Below are 15,667 nucleotides of genomic sequence, written 5' to 3' on the forward strand. Positions count from 1 at the left end.
TTTGCATAACTAACAGTTGGTGTATGTCGGTTTTGTTTGCAAAACCCCAAGAGAGTAATCCATAAAGGAGGTGTGGATGCACCAAGGAAAAATAAAGACAGCGTAGCGTTGATGATTGCAGATAATGTCTTAGCTTGGAGAAAACTCCTGCAGCTGAAGCAATTTTATTTCGGATGAAGTGGATGTGTTCAGCCCAAGACATTTTCTCATCAAAAATCACACCCAGATATTTTAGTGACTTTACTTTTTCCAATTCCTTACCATTTACAGAGATTCGCAGATTGAAGGAAGCGGATTGTGGAGAAAACATCATATATTTGGTTTTTGTGTGATTGAGGGACAGTTGATTGGCTCTCATCCACTTGTCAACCTTTGTCAGTTCTTCATTGACGGTCATTTGCAGTGTTGAAATGTTATCATTGGACATCCAGAGACAGGTGTCATCGGCAAACAAACGGGTTTCGAAGTTGGATGCAGTCGGAAGGTCATTAATGTAAATTAAAAAGAGCAGAGGGCCAAGGACTGAGCCTTGCGGTACGCCACATGTCAAGTAGCAAAATGGTGATCGGTGTCCTGAAAAGCAAGTGCTTTGTTGTCTTCTATTTAAATAACTTCTGAGAAACATGTTTATGTGTCCACGAAAGCCATAATGTTCAAGCTTTTGAAGTAATACTTCATGATTGACTGTATCAAATGCTTTAGCTAAGTCTAGAAATATAGCACAAGTGTGAAGTTTTTTGTCCTTTGCTGCAACTAAGTTGTCATAAATTTCAGCAATTGTTAAGTTTGTGGAATGTAAAGGTCTAAATCCATTTTGATGTTTTGTTAATACATGATATTTTTCCAAAAAGGTTGCCATACGCTTGTATATAAGTTTTTCGAATATTTTAGAAAAGATAGGAAGTAAGGAGATGGGACGATAATTTCCTAATTGTTTGGCACAACCTGCTTTGAAAAGTGGAATGACTTTGGCGATTTTTAAGGAATTTGGAAATGAACCAACCTGAACTGCATCATTAAAAAGCGTGCAAAGAATTGGTGAAAGAGCAGGAGCTGCAAGCTTGATTAGACGGATTGGAATTTCGTATGGACCTATGGATTTTTTTTCGTCGAGATTATGGATGATATTATACACTTCTGTTGTGCATACACATCATGAAACTGAAATGAGTTGGACATTGGATTGTGAAGATATGACTTGGGTGGAACTGTTGCAGGTACAATTTTTGAAGCCATGTCCTTACCTATACTTGAAAAATGTATGTTAAAAGTGTTAGCAATTTGCTTTGGGTTGGTGAGTGTTCTATTTTGATGGATTATTTGAGATGCCTGGGGGTTTGCTGAGTGCCTGTGTGAAATAATTTTGTTTATAAGTTGCCATGTCTTTTTCGTATTATTTGTGTTATTATCAAATAAGGTTTTGTAATAATTTTGTTTTGCTGCTCTGATAATGTTTTTTAGCCTTTTTGCATATTGTTTGTATTTGTCACTTATTTTACCAATAGCAACACATTGTTTGTACAGTTTGTTTTTCTTTTTAATGGATGTAAGGATTCCTTTAGTAAACCATGGTTTCCTTTGTTTTGCAGATTTTCCAACAGAACTAGTAATGGGGGCATGGTGATTAATTACATTCTGGAATTCAGTTATTAAAATTTCAAATTTTTTATGTATAGATTGATTTGTTTGAATGGTCTCTGCAATGCTATACACACCATATAAGTAATTATCAATGTTAAGACGCCTGTAGTCTCTTCTTGGTTTTAGCTGCTGTAATTGCATTGGGCTAGTCTTTCTTACAATGGCAAATGATGGCAGATGATCAGAGATATCAAAAGTTATGAGGCCAGGTATAATTGTATCATTTGTGTTATTTGTATATATGTGATCAATAGCTGACATTGAATTTGACGGTGCAGTATGTGATGGAATTGTAATTAGCATATTTGCATTCAAAATTATTGTCATTGACTTATACTTGTATTATTGTGGATGTTGAGGCCAGGCTGTTGATGTTGAAATCTCCAAGAATGTAGTATGTAACATTTCTTTTGTTTAGGTCAAACAAACACTGTTCGAAGTGTGTGGAGAAAAATGTGATGCCAGGACCAGGGTGTCTATAGATTATGCCAACAACCACATTTTTTTGGTGGTGTAACTTCATTTCAATCCAAAGGTTTTCACATTTTGTCATGTGAATATCGTATTGAGTTGTGACCTGGTACTGCAAAGAATTTTTGATGTACATTCCAACACCTCCTGCATTTGTTGGTGAATCAGCATGCAGAAAGGTATAACCGCTTAGTGAAATGTTGCTTGTATTGTTTGCATTTAACTTTGTTTCTGTGATTGCAATTATATGAGGCTCAAAGTCAATTGTATGCAGAAATTCTTCCATTATGTGTAAATTGTGTGCAAGACTTCTAACATTAAATTGTAGTAATGTTAAGTCATTAGTGGTAGCGGTGTGTATTAGTGTTTTAAACTCTTTTATATCGAAATATTTGGATTCTTTGATGTTGGTCATGGATTTATTGGGGTATCTGATGAAAAATTGCTGTGTGATGCATTATGCAAATGGTGAAATGACAATAAGGGACATTTTAACAGGTGCTTACAAATCAAGAAATTGTGAGGTGCAAAAACAAACAAAAAGAAAGAATACATACAGATTGGATTGCCAGTTGATGTGCTACAACAGTTATGATGATGTGGGAATGTTGTTTTTCTGCATATCTCCTTCATTGTGGATCGCAATTGTAGAAGATGTTTCATTCTTCTTTAATAGAATGGTCCCGTTTCGTGTCCAAATGAACTTGTAGTTTTTTTGTCGCTTATATTGTAGACATTGGTAAAACATTTTTTTGTTTGCTCTTGTAAGACTTTCATTTATATATATTGGTGACTGGTGTGAATTTTCCTCGGAAACCCTTGTTTTGAACAATTTAGACCGATTGTTGTAGATTTCATCACGGATTTTTCTGTTTGTAAACTTCACAATTATTGGGGTTGATTGTTTGTTGTGTTGTTCATTTTGCAATGAACCAAGTCTGTGGGAGATGCTTATGTTTTCTTTTCTAACTGTGACACCAAGACGTTTAGCAACTGCAACAACAATTTCATCAGTACATTCATTGGTGGTTTGTGGGATACCTTTTATTTCCAAACATTCACATCTACCGTATTGTTCCAATGTATTTATTTCATTTTTGCATGCCTCCACAACATCTTCTTTCAGTTGTTTCATTTCTTCTTTCAGTTGTGAGTTTTCCCTTTTAATTGTTTTTAATTCTTGTTCTGTGCCAAGTAGTTTTTTTTCAATGAAGTCATATTTATTTGATAAAAATGTTTGGCTTCTTTTAATGGTCTGCAGCTCAGCCAAAACAGAATTTAATTTTGTTGCCATTTCATCTTTATTCTGGTTGATTTGGGAAAGAAGGACATCTATTTTGGCTGACACATTACAAGAACTTCCATTTTTCTCCGGTGTTGTTGGTGACATTGTACAGTTTTTTTAAATGTTATTCACTTTGTTACAATGTTGTTATTCATATACTTGCATTAAACACCTTATCACCTCATTCAAATTATAAGTGTGTTTTTGTTTATTTATTTTGTTTAATAAACTTTAAAAAATACCAATGTTAGTTACATCAAACCCACCATTGTTCCTTAAATGGAACATACCATAAAATCAAACATAGAAATCATACAAGCTGCAAACTTCGTACATAACATCTTTATGCTATGACAAACTCATGTTAAAAAAATAAATTAAATTGCAAAAGAAATTCTATAGTCGGCAGGAGAAAGGTTAAAGGCAATTTCAAACTAAAATATAAAATACATGCTCTGTTTTAGTATTTGCTTTGCTTCGATTGGGATGTATTGAATCAAGTGATACACATTAACAAACGTTCCTACAATCGAAACATGTTAGAAACTGAAGAGGATAATAGAAACTTGAAATAACTGAACAACATTGTACGTATATATGTGTATTCAAACAGTTTTATTATGCTGACTGTGCGTTTGTTTTTCTTGATGCTCGTTTGAGATCATACATACTGAAAAAAATTAAAAATAAGTTTTGCATTTTCTGCCCTCAAAAGAGTCGGTTATGTTTGTGACCACATAAGAAACACATTAGAAGACATTTGCCTGTAATATATGTGGATACAACCGCTATTATTTTTACAGGACATTGCACTGTACGATCACTTTAACAGAACCTTCTGGCAACGAGTAGAGGTCTGCGGACGGGAAAGAATGGCAAAAGATCTGGAAATACTTCGTGAAATACGAAAAAAACCAACAATTATTCCACGAGATAGTCGACCAAATTATGTGGAAAAGATGGATTCCCAAACAAGAGCAGATGTGCAAAGTTATATGTTTGAAAATGAGGGGAAATGTGTCTCACCCAGGTTGGAAGGAGCCGGAGTACATTCCATAGAAGCATACGTTTCCTGTTCGTAATGCCGGCGTTATAAATAGAATCGTGTCAATTTATCGCTTTGTATCGGTTCGAAAATTGTACAATTTTATGATTGTTACCCTGTTACAGTGGTTCACTACACCTGGCCTACTAACCGAATTGGCCGCTTGATCAGTTAAAAGTTGAAAACATAAATGCCTTGCTATGGTTATTGCAAAGCATTTTTCAGTTTGTTACTTGTTCGAAAACAAAAGTTGAATGTGAAATCAAGTGAAAACCTTGAAAAACTTCTTCAAAATAGACAATTTGTGGTACAGGAGTAGAATTTATACGAATCGTAATCAACGCCCCGTTTGTGTTTTGTATCCATTGCGTACCATTCTATTCACTTTAATTGTTCATTTCATTTATAAGTCACAATGTCATCAGTCGCGTATAATAAGTAGAATAAAAATTAAAGATTTTTTTCAGTTTTTTATATTTGCGTACTAATGACAATCTTTAGGTCTGGAGGTTAGAACATTCAGAAACTTTTAAACATTCTATTAGAAATATAATAAAATAAATTTCGGCTGTGTGTGATGTATCCAGTTGTTAACAGTTTGTTCCATACCACAAGTTTTCCACGGTTCGGTGCATAATGAGAATGATATTCCCGTTCAGATTTAGCTTTATCAGTATGAAACATTTTCGTTTTTACACTTACATTCCCGACCTGATGAAACCAAATCGGATTCAGTTGAACGCATATTTATACAAACCGCGACAAAACTGAACAAATTTGTGGTTCAACTAGTGTAATGCTAAGCAAAATACTAGTTGTTGTTTCAAGAACTTGCATGTTTGCTGCCGTTTCGCCCACCAAAACAGCAGGGCTTCGTCAGAGCAATGAATGTATATTGCGAGCACACAAGCGAACATAATGGTATATTGCGAGAATGCAAGAACATTGCACGCGTGTTGAAGAAAAACGGCTTCCCGCGCAATTTGCACCACATGACCCATAACCCAACCACCTTACAGAACGGACAGTTTAAATCATTTACTTGCTTACCATACGTACAAGGTATGAGACCGAAAATGAATCTTAAACGATGCTGGGGTAAAAGCAATGTTTCCTACCGGAACGCAACGAAATCAAAGAACGTTATTCGTTCTGCTGAGTAAATTATTTAATTCGTTCTGGACCGATATTTTCATTTCGTTCCGGTCTGACCGAAATAAATTTATAACCGTATTTTTCGGTATTTCGGTCTTAACAAAAGAACATTTCTTTGTGGTCTTTGCAACTATTAAGCGGAAAAGAAAAAAAGTTGCAACACACAACAATTATTGTCGGTAGTTGTTACGTCACATAATATTTGTCAATGATGGTCAATGTAAATTGTGGAGCTTCAATTTTTATTATAGTTCAACGGCGCGAAATATTCAGAAATTGTTTTGTGATAAATGTCCAGAACGAAATACCGGAATAAAAAATTCCGGTATCTTGATTTTTTTTTATTTCGGTATTTCGTTCCGGTATTTCAGCCAAAAATTATTTATTTCGTTCCGGTATAAAGTTCCGTTCCGTTCCGATATGAAACACTGGGTAAAAGTGGCAATGAAACCTCTTAAAACAATTGGGCAGTTGCTACCAAAACCAAAAGATGCTACTATACCACTATACCGTACAGGCATTGTTTACCAGGTACCTAAAGATTACCATTGTCATTCTGCCAGAATAAAAACGAAAAAAAATGCGAAACGAGAGAACGTCACGGATGGTTGCGCAACGAACGCCTTGTCCAAATGATAATGTTGACGAAATACGCTAATTTCAATACAATTTTTGAAATCTTTTCGGGCCCATTATTTTCTTTAAATTCGCCACATTGCCTAATCTTTTAGTCTATTTTAATAATCCATTTTCAAAAAAGTGAACCCGACTCGATAATTACAGCAAAATGCAATTAACTAACACCCTCTTTAGGGCCAAATACCGAAAGTGACGAAATACGCTAAGTTCAATACAATTATTAAAAACTTTTCGGGCCCATTAATTTCTTTAAATTCGCCACATTGCCTAATCTTTTAGTCTATTTTAATAATCCAGTTTCAAAAAAGTGAACCCGACTCGATAATTACAGCAAAATGCAATTAACTAACGGGTCCAGTATTTTCTTTAATAAAAAGTGAACCCTACTCGATAATTACCTTACCGTTTTGATGGGCGAAACGTCAGCAAAAGTATAAGTTCTTGAAACAACAACTAGTATTTTGTTTATCATTACACTAGTTGAACGACAAATTTGTTAAATATGCAACCTGGTGTACGAAACGCTCGTTCAGTATTTGCATTTATTGGACCATGTAAATAAAACAAAATGACAAACACGCTTTCAAGCTATAATATAATGGACAAAATACTGAAAGCGATGAAAGACAAAACTTCGGCATCGCTACGTGTTTGATTTTAATACCTTGATTCCAAAACAAATCAGGACTGGAATGACCATTACGCACAATAAGCTCATTACGCACAATAAGCTCGCATTTCGAGGCCGGTGTTGTACTCATTTCGCACCTTGCGTTTTAATTGCTTGATTCGCATTCTTGTGCTGCTATGCTAATTGATTTAGGTGCTATATAAACCGTGCTTGTTTTCGTATTATTCATTCTATTGATTTGCTCTGATCGAGAATACAACATTGGCGACGAGGATATTTTTCGACTTCACGCAATTGGAAATCTTCACTTCTGAAGATGGAAAAGTTTTTCGACTTCATGCAAAAGCAAGTGGAAGTTCAAGAAAGACGTCGCCAAGAACTAATGGAAGTTATGATGACGCTACTGAAGAAGGCATCCTCCGATGAAAGTTCTTCTTCAGCCCGTATCAGCGCACCCCAGGCGACGCCTAATTTCTGCGCGTTCGATTTCACAGTGGAGCTATGGCAAGACTATTTGTCTAGGTTTTACACTTTTGTTAAGGCTCATGAAGTTCCCGAGACGAGACAAGCGCAAGTTTTTCTGACGAATCAAAGCGGTACTGTTTACAAGCTTCTGGCCAACTTGGCATCGCAGAGTTCTCCACCCAAACAGGTAAATGACTTAAAGATGGAAGAGATTAAATCTTTCATGGATGAGCAGTATGACCCCAAGCGTTTCGTGGTGAGAGAACGATTTAAATTTTGGAGCGAAATGAAGCGTAAGCCGGGATAATCGATCCAGGAACTTGCAGCGCGCATTCGTCAGGACGTTAGTACCCATGGGCGCCGCCACGTAGGGGCAAGAGGGGGCACTTGCCCCCCCCCTTGGAATTTCAGTGTACCTCAATTTAACATATTTAGCAGCAAACCTAATTAAAATGGCAGCGTGGGGAATTGTGACATCGTTCAATGCTTTAACTTTTAGGCAACTCAATTGTAAAGTACACGATTTATGGCTTCAAATGTAACAAATTCTTGATGCGGTAAAGTATCAGCCAAAATTTGCCCCTCTTGCAAAATTTTCTGCCGGCGCACATGCTAGTACCTGCGACTTTCCATCTATTTCCAACCCTTTGGACGAAGCATTAAGGACAATTCGAAACGGAACATGGACGCCCAATTTAATGATTGGGGAACACCGGTGGTGCCTGTGCGAAAGGCACCATTACCAGGGCAAGCATCTGGTAGAGTTCGGGTATGTGGCGATTACTCGGTGACAGTAAACCCCCAACTGGACACGCATCGTCAGCCACTACCGTTACCAAGTGATTTAATGCAGAAGCTTGGAGGAGGTCACGGGTTCACCGAAATCGATCTGGCCGATGCCTACAACCAGATCAGACTTGGTCCAGTAAGCCGGAAGAGGTTAGCCCTCAGTACACATCGAGGCGCTTTTCTACAAAATGTGTTACCTTTCGGAATTTCTTCTGCTTCGGGCTATTTTCAAAAGTTAATGAACGACATTACGCACGATTTGCCAGGTGTGGCGGTATTTTTAGATGACATCTTGGTCAGCGGTTCGTCTAAAGAGAACCATTTGCAAAATTTGCGTCGTTTGCTTCAACGTCTTCATGAAAAGGGTCTACGTTGCCGTTTGGAGAAATGGAAATTTGCGCAGAAAAAAGTCGAATACCTAGGTCATGTTCTCACTAAGGATGGTATTGCCAAAGGAAGTAAAGTCGATGATGTCTTAAACATGCCTCCACCAGAAAATGTGTCAAATCTTCGTTCGTTTTTGGGCTCAGTTCAGTTCTACAGCAAGTTCTTACCCCCAGGTTTTTCAACAGTTGCGGAACCGTTATACCGGCTTACGAAGAAAACTGTAACCTGGAATTGGGGAAAGAAAGAGGAAGATGCTTTTAAACGTTTAAAACACTTCCTAACGTCGGACAATGTTCTAACCCATTTTGACCCAACCCTGCCGATTGGAATAGCATGCGATGCATCCAGCGTAGCAATTGGTGCGGTTTTATTTCATCGTCTTGCAGATGGAAGCGAAAGACCAATAGCTAACATATCGAAAACGCTGACTGACTGTCAGAGAAAGTATAGCCAGATGAAAAAAGAGGCTTTAGCTATTGTGTTCGCTGTTCGCAAGTTCTTCCAGTATCTGTACGGCCGGAAGTTTATTTGGTCACTGACCACAAACCCTTGTTGACAATCTTTGGACCAAAGAAGACTGTTCCAACGCTCGCAGCAAATCGTTTGGCGAGATGGGCGCTACTTCTCAACCAATTCAGCTACGATATTGAGTATAGGAAAACCTCCGACATAAATAACGCCGACGCCCTTAGTCGACTACCAGCTGGAAACGATCCAACTTTTGATGAGGAGGAAACAACCGTAGATTCAGATACGGTGTGTGCAATCACAACTTTGAGTAGTCAAGTGAAACCCGCTGACGCTAAGGCTCTTGTAAAGGAAACTGCAAAAGACTGCGTTCTCTCTAACGTGATGAGATATACACAAGAAGGGTGGCCACATAAAGATTTTGATGTTGGAGATCCCTTGTATCGTTACAGTCAGATTGCGGATTCACTAAGCATTAGCGGCGGATGTTTATTGTACGGCTGTAGATTGGTGATTCCTTCTAAACTTCAACGCGAAGTACTCAAGTTGTTGCACCAAAGTCATTTGGGAATGCAGAGAATGAAGCAACTGGCCAGAACAGTTGTTTACTTGGCCAAATATTGACAAAGACATCATGGATACTTGTCACAAATGTCATAGTTGTGCCGAGCATCAAAATGCTCCACCTAAAGCTTTATTGCATCCATGGATTCTACCCGAAAAACCTTGGTCTCGGTTACATGTGGATCATGTATCCATGCATCCACGCTACGCAGTCCATTACGGCAAAAGCGACTGCGGATCTTTTAGAGTCTGACTTTTCGCACTTCGGGTATCCCCATACGTAACCGACAACGCTCCGACGTTTACCTCTGATGAATTCAAAACTTACTGCAAGGAAAGGGGAATAATTCATCTTACTGGAGCTCCTTATCATGCTGCAACAAATGGCGCAGCTGAACGTCTTGTTCAGACTTTCAAACAGGCTTCGAGAAAGTCTGTACTGCCCCCAAAGCAAGCGATAATCGAATTTCTCATGCAATATCGAAGGACGCCGACTGGGAACGGATATTCTCTTAGCCAACTTCTCAATAACCGTCAGATGAGAACAAAGGTGGACACACTTTTTCCTTCACCGCCACACATTGCTCAAGGAAGGTTATCAAGAGAAACGTCTCGCGCAAACTCGAAAAAGCATCGTTTTGCACAAAGTTCGTACAAGGTTGGAATGCCGTGCTACGCTTTGTATTACGGACCTAAGCACAACCGTGACCCACGCTGGGTTCCAGCCATTGTAACACAAGTTCACGGCACTCGATCGGTCACTGTAAAGGTGATACCTCAGGGACAATTGTGGCGCCGCCACATTGACCAGCTCCGTCCGGTGAACTTCCAACACCTGTAAATGACGATGCGCATACCGAAGATGAGCATGTGGGAGATCAAAATTCTGGTGATTTACCAGTATCATCCCAGACAACTACCGAGTACGGTCCAGAGAATCCGCGACGGTCTAAGCGACGTCGCAATCCTCCGCAACGTTTTTGTTGTTAATGACGTAATATTGTTATTGCGCAGCTTTGTATTTTTGTTGGGGAGGTGTTAAGTATTACGCATTTCGAGGCCTGTGTTGTACTCATTTCGCACCTTGCGTTTTAATTGCTTGATTCGCATTCTTGTGCTGCTATGCTAATTGATTTAGGTGCTATATAAACCGTGCTTGTTTTCGTATTATTCATTCTATTGATTTGCTCTGATCGAGAATACAACAGTAACTTTTTCGTGGGGTTTCGTAGCCCGAAATTATTTTAAAAAGGGCCCGGAAACCGTTGCGCTATCAAGTGTTTTTCTCTTCAAAAGGGTTTCAGTAAGGAGGCGTACCCACGGTGCATTGCCTTAAACATTGAACATATTTTGCACACAATAAAGTTGGTAAAACATTGAAGTCTTTCTACAATCCACATTTAATGATAGACCACACAACTGGTCAATTTGGGGCGTGAAATGACGACTTGTTGGTCGGGCCAGCTGTTTGTTCCAGATAAAACTCCCACTTGTCGTGTCATTTTGATGTGAAAAACGGAACAACAAAACAGCTCCTGCAGTTAAGATTACGGGTGCGGCTAAGCACTTTTATGTAGAAATTCAATAAAGCAGAAAAACATTCTCATAAAACGCCATTCATGAAATTTTCAAAGTAAAATTTATTCAAAAAAATAAATTTAAAGTAAGTCTTGTGCGGGTGAATCCAATAGCGCTTGTGTGTACGTGAGGCAAAGATTAACGATGGCGATATAACAAAACCAACGCATTGAGTAAATCCCAACTTTCTTTCCAGCTTTGAAATGTGTATTTGCACAATCGAGACTTCGTAAATTGTGGGCCGAATCTGATTTAAAAATCACTTGGTGGTGAATGCTTGGTGACCGACTGACTCGGTATGGCGCCTTCAGTAGGCCTGGCGTACTGTGATTCACTTGTTTAATTTAACACTAACTACACTGCTCATTGGTCGATGAAGTTACGCAAATCAGCGGAGATTTCTTTAAAAACTGTGCTCTCGAGGGACTGTGGAAGTTTGCAAGGATGATGATTTCAGAAAGTACAAAGAGTATCTTCCTTAGGAAACACAAGTGTAATGAAAATGTCATTGTCGAATTTAAAGATCATTATCGATTTTGGATTTTTTTGGGAACGAAAAATTAACCCCGAACAACATACTCATAGGTGGATAAGCACAACAAGGCTTTTTGAAACTATTGCCTATGTGTGTTTGTAGTACTAATTGTACTGTGTGCCAATTTGTGTTATAAATTGCGCTGTTCAACCAAAACTATCAGTTTCTTGCACAGTAAATACTCAGTAGTAACACCAAATGTCACCAACAACTTACCTTACTTAACAGATTAAGCGTTATCCATAAAGGACATGAACCACTTGGTTTGTTTGAACCAAAACGTTGATCTGGATGTAATAAATAAAAACTTACTAACCAGTTCATGTGGAAATTAAACTGAAAATGATTTGTAAATCAGCTAGCAAATCAATCTTGCTCGAACGTCATCAATTTAATGGAAATACTCCATGTCGTAAAAATTACACCAGGTGACGTATGTTTTGCGTTAAAGATTGTTTGATCATATTAGTTGGCAAAAGTATATTTAACCAGGGGTACGTGTACCCCTTGGGGGGTACGAAGCACCAAAACAGGGGGTACGACATGCAGTGTGAAATTTCACGCTATTTAGGCATATTTGTAAAGAATGCGTAGCAAGTGACTGATTTGAATTGACTGATTGTTGGTGTGCTCTAAATATTGTTGAAATTACAAGACTATTTTAATGCATGCATTCAACGCAAAAGTTATAAATACACGGAGTTTAATTCCTATTGTTACAATTTTGTTTTCTTTCGTCGGCCATTGTAGACAGGGGGTACGAACAATTTTTAATAAACGGCACGAGCACTAAAAAGGTTAAGAAACACTGATTTATTAGAACAACCAGCTATCTTTCGAATACTTCTTTACATAGCCGTACTACATGACGCACAGTAGTATGACGCGGCGTTTCCGCTTTACTGTGACGTAACAATTAGTCGAACCTGCAAATGCCTCCCACAGGTGTTGTTATGTTTTGATTTAAACGTTTCAAGCATCGAACAGCGTGTAAACTCTTAGTTGTATTGTGCTTGCTGTTATAGGAAAAAGCAACTCACAGGCGTAGATGTGCAGTCTGTTATGCGGATATTTCGTCAAAATATTTTTTTAAGTTGGTGTAAACGGCAACGTATAGCAATGCTGATTCCATTTTATGATATAAAGCAAGAGTGATATGTTGCAGTTGGAATAGGTTTTTGTTGTTGACACTTTTGTGATGCATTTAGTAACCACAATAAAAACGGCACTGACAGTAATGAAAATCGCATGTATGATGTTGTGTGTCTACAGGTTGTGTCTTCTGTCGCTTAACAGTTTTATGCCATTGTTAGTTTACTTCCGATATCTGCCGACTCTGTGTTTACCGACAGAGCGTCACAGGAAGTATGACGTCATCTAGAACAATGATAACTCAGCTTTATAATAGTCGTATGTCCATATTATACTTGTTTGTACTGAAGCAAAGCGTTCAAAAGAAGCATACACGCGAGTAGTAGCAGAGTTAAGCTTGTTAAGAAAAGTGTTTTACTTTCTATTTTGATTCGGAAGCTCTTTTTTCTTAGACAGTGAAAACAAGTGTGGCCTTTCAGGCTTCAGCACAAAACAAACAAAAATGTTACATTCTAGATTTTGCATTTTCAGGCGAAGTAAAACTTTATTAGGCCGGTGGATGCAAACCTGATGATGTCATACAATTTAGGAGTTTCTCGTAGTGGTGACGATTTACAAGCAGGGGAAGATCCCTATTCAGAAGTGGGAGTCCCACCTGCAAAAGCTATTCCTGTTCAAGGTTATGTGAATTACAACTTTGAGGTAGGGAAAACTATACCCTTATCTTGCTAACTTTGTACATAACAATCTATCCAAAATTCGCTAATGTAATATTCCTTTGCATTTACTAAGTTGCGTTATTTAACTAAAACCAGACACAATATGTAGGTGGGAAAATTTGCATTACCAAGTTGCGTTATTTAACTTAAACCGGACACACTATATAGGTGGGGAGAAAAGGAAAGGCCCCAGGTCAGTTCGGGGGCTGGGTACAACATTTTACCACCAGCAAGGATGGCAAAATACTGTATGTATGTGACCTTTGGAACAAACGTGTGCAAGTCATTGACCTGTTAAAGCGGAAACCAATGTGAGTAGTTAAGTTTCAAATGGGTCTATACTGAAGGTTACGATGGTAACAAAGTCAAATCTCACAGTTGTTAATTGTTAAAAAAAGAGTAAAAAAGAAATAATCATCCAAAAGTTCTAATCTTGGTCTACCATTCTCTGCTCTTTGCAGAAGTTCCTTTCCGACCACTATGGAGGGATTTAACTTCCAGGCGCAAGGTGTACAGGTTTTTAGGGACGGAAACTTATGCATTAATTGCGTTGGTTTCGACGGGACTTCAAGGATCGGGATTTTTACTCCCGAAGGCCGAAAAATAAGCAGCTTTGGACCGGGTGTGATCGGCTCAACATCTTGTATCGCTGTGGACAACATGGACCGAATCGTTGCTATTGACAGGTAGGCTTCAAACCAAGAGCACTTTCAATTAAATTTGTGCATTTAGTCAGAAAATATTGTTTAATTTTAGTTTTCAATAATAACAGGCCAGTGGATATAATAAATACAAACTTAGCCCATCAATAAGTCTGGATAACGAATATATGTATGACTTGTAAAGAATGTTAAACTTATCAGATAACATTTTTGCACGACCTTACAACTGTCAGAGGATTAGGTTCTCGGAACAAAATCTAAAATAAGTATTAATTTTTTTGTCATGCAGACGCAAGATGCGGATTTCCACGTGTTCAAAAGAGGGCAGACTTTTGGAAAGTTTTAATCCAGGCATCAAGGGCGACCTCCTGCGGATTTGCTGCAACAGTAAAGGCCACGTGGTGGTGCCAAACCACCTTGAAAACCAGGTTGTGGTTTTTGACCCTTACGGGAACCCCATACATCTGATCCGCCCCCTAAGCGATTGTGGGTACGAGATGAAGTACCCGGCCGGCGTCACGTGCGATTGTCATGACAACGTGTTTGTCTGTGATGTGGGGAATCACCGAGTTTTGCAGTTCAACTCTGATTGCGAGTTCAGGGCTGCGACGTTAACCAAGCGTGACCACAAGCTATGGCGACCTCATGACGTCACTGCGACAAATTTGGGCGATTTAATTGTCAGTGAAGTTTCCGAAACTTTCGTAAAAATTTTCAATTTTTCACCAAAAGTGTATTAGGAGTTGCTTTCGGTAAAAGCTCATTTTTGCCTTTTTTGTTAAACGAACTTGTTTAAGTTGTGTTTGTATGCTACCAGTCTAGCATGATGTGTATATCGGTACGGAAATTATTTGTCGATATAACCGCACTGACTTAAAAAAAGTTCGGACCGAAACCGAAACATTTTATTGGAATGTCAAAATCACCACAAATCCTACAGTTGACTTCATGAAAGGCGGTTAAATAACTTCGCTTCCTTGTTTTCCTGTTATTATGTAACACCGTAACCAGACTCGGAAGATCTACTGAGAGGTAAATTAAATAATGTTGGTCATAATAATGCTATACATTCTAGGCAACCTACACATGACTATTATCCTGCAATTTCCCTAGCCTTACTGTGAAATTGTCAAGCCACATGCACCACACCACATGATGGACTATTTACATTCCACGGGGTGTTGTGGTCTTGATTGCTCATCGCAAATACAGTACACTAATTATGTCACCAGATAGGCGTGCAATTACAGCAATGCAAACAACGTTGTTCTAGTGATCATTGCCCAAAGTCATGGGTACGTCCGGTTGCGTAAGACGGTGGTTGAACCCGCGAGTTTTGCTGGCCAAATGAAACCCGCCTAAACGGAAACACAAGCTCGGTTCCTCGGAACGTTTCCTGTGATCCCGTAGGCAGACCCGTGTGTCCCTAGGACAGTTTGTTCCGACGATGAGAATGTTGCCGTCGGCCATCTCCTCCTCTGCGCTTTTGGAATCGATGGCGAGATCTCAGATGTTGTTCGCTGTGGAAGGTGCTGCACCGT

The 15,667-nt window shown here is 38.7% G+C and overlaps 1 protein-coding gene, 1 long non-coding RNA gene and 1 pseudogene across 2 annotated transcripts; 2 read left to right on the top strand and 1 right to left on the bottom strand.

Annotated features, from left to right (window-relative positions):
• The window catches only part of LOC145219640 (uncharacterized), a 225,974-nt pseudogene that overhangs the window by 168,176 nt on the left and 42,131 nt on the right, over nt 1-15,667 (bottom strand).
• LOC145220415 (uncharacterized) lies at nt 767-3,192 on the top strand. Its single transcript, XR_013858146.1, has 4 exons — nt 767-1,217; nt 1,590-1,850; nt 2,060-2,291; nt 2,611-3,192. It is a non-coding gene; the product is annotated as an uncharacterized LOC145220415 (long non-coding RNA).
• LOC145220359 (uncharacterized) lies at nt 13,282-15,354 on the top strand. The gene is made up of 4 exons (XM_080087598.1): nt 13,282-13,447; nt 13,633-13,775; nt 13,926-14,150; nt 14,416-15,354. Exons 1-4 carry the CDS (start codon nt 13,316-13,318, stop codon nt 14,864-14,866), a joined length of 951 nt encoding a protein of 316 aa, XP_079943724.1. The 5' UTR covers nt 13,282-13,315; the 3' UTR covers nt 14,867-15,354.

The sequence above is a fragment of the Phallusia mammillata genome, chromosome 3 (genome assembly GCF_965637545.1).
Source record: "Phallusia mammillata chromosome 3, kaPhaMamm4.hap1.1, whole genome shotgun sequence".
Lineage (NCBI taxonomy): Eukaryota > Metazoa > Chordata > Ascidiacea > Phlebobranchia > Ascidiidae > Phallusia > Phallusia mammillata.

What these genes read in the sequence shown, in the direction of transcription:
- LOC145220359 (XM_080087598.1), top strand. Translation starts at nt 13,316, where the DNA reads ATGATGTCATACAATTTAGGAGTTTCTCGTAGTGGTGACGATTTACAA. An exon ending in ATGTGAATTACAACTTTGAG is followed by an intron (nt 13,448 to 13,632) that starts GTAGGGAAAACT and finishes CACACTATATAG; the next exon opens with GTGGGGAGAAAAGGAAAGGC. An exon ending in CTGTTAAAGCGGAAACCAAT is followed by an intron (nt 13,776 to 13,925) that starts GTGAGTAGTTAA and finishes TGCTCTTTGCAG; the next exon opens with AAGTTCCTTTCCGACCACTA.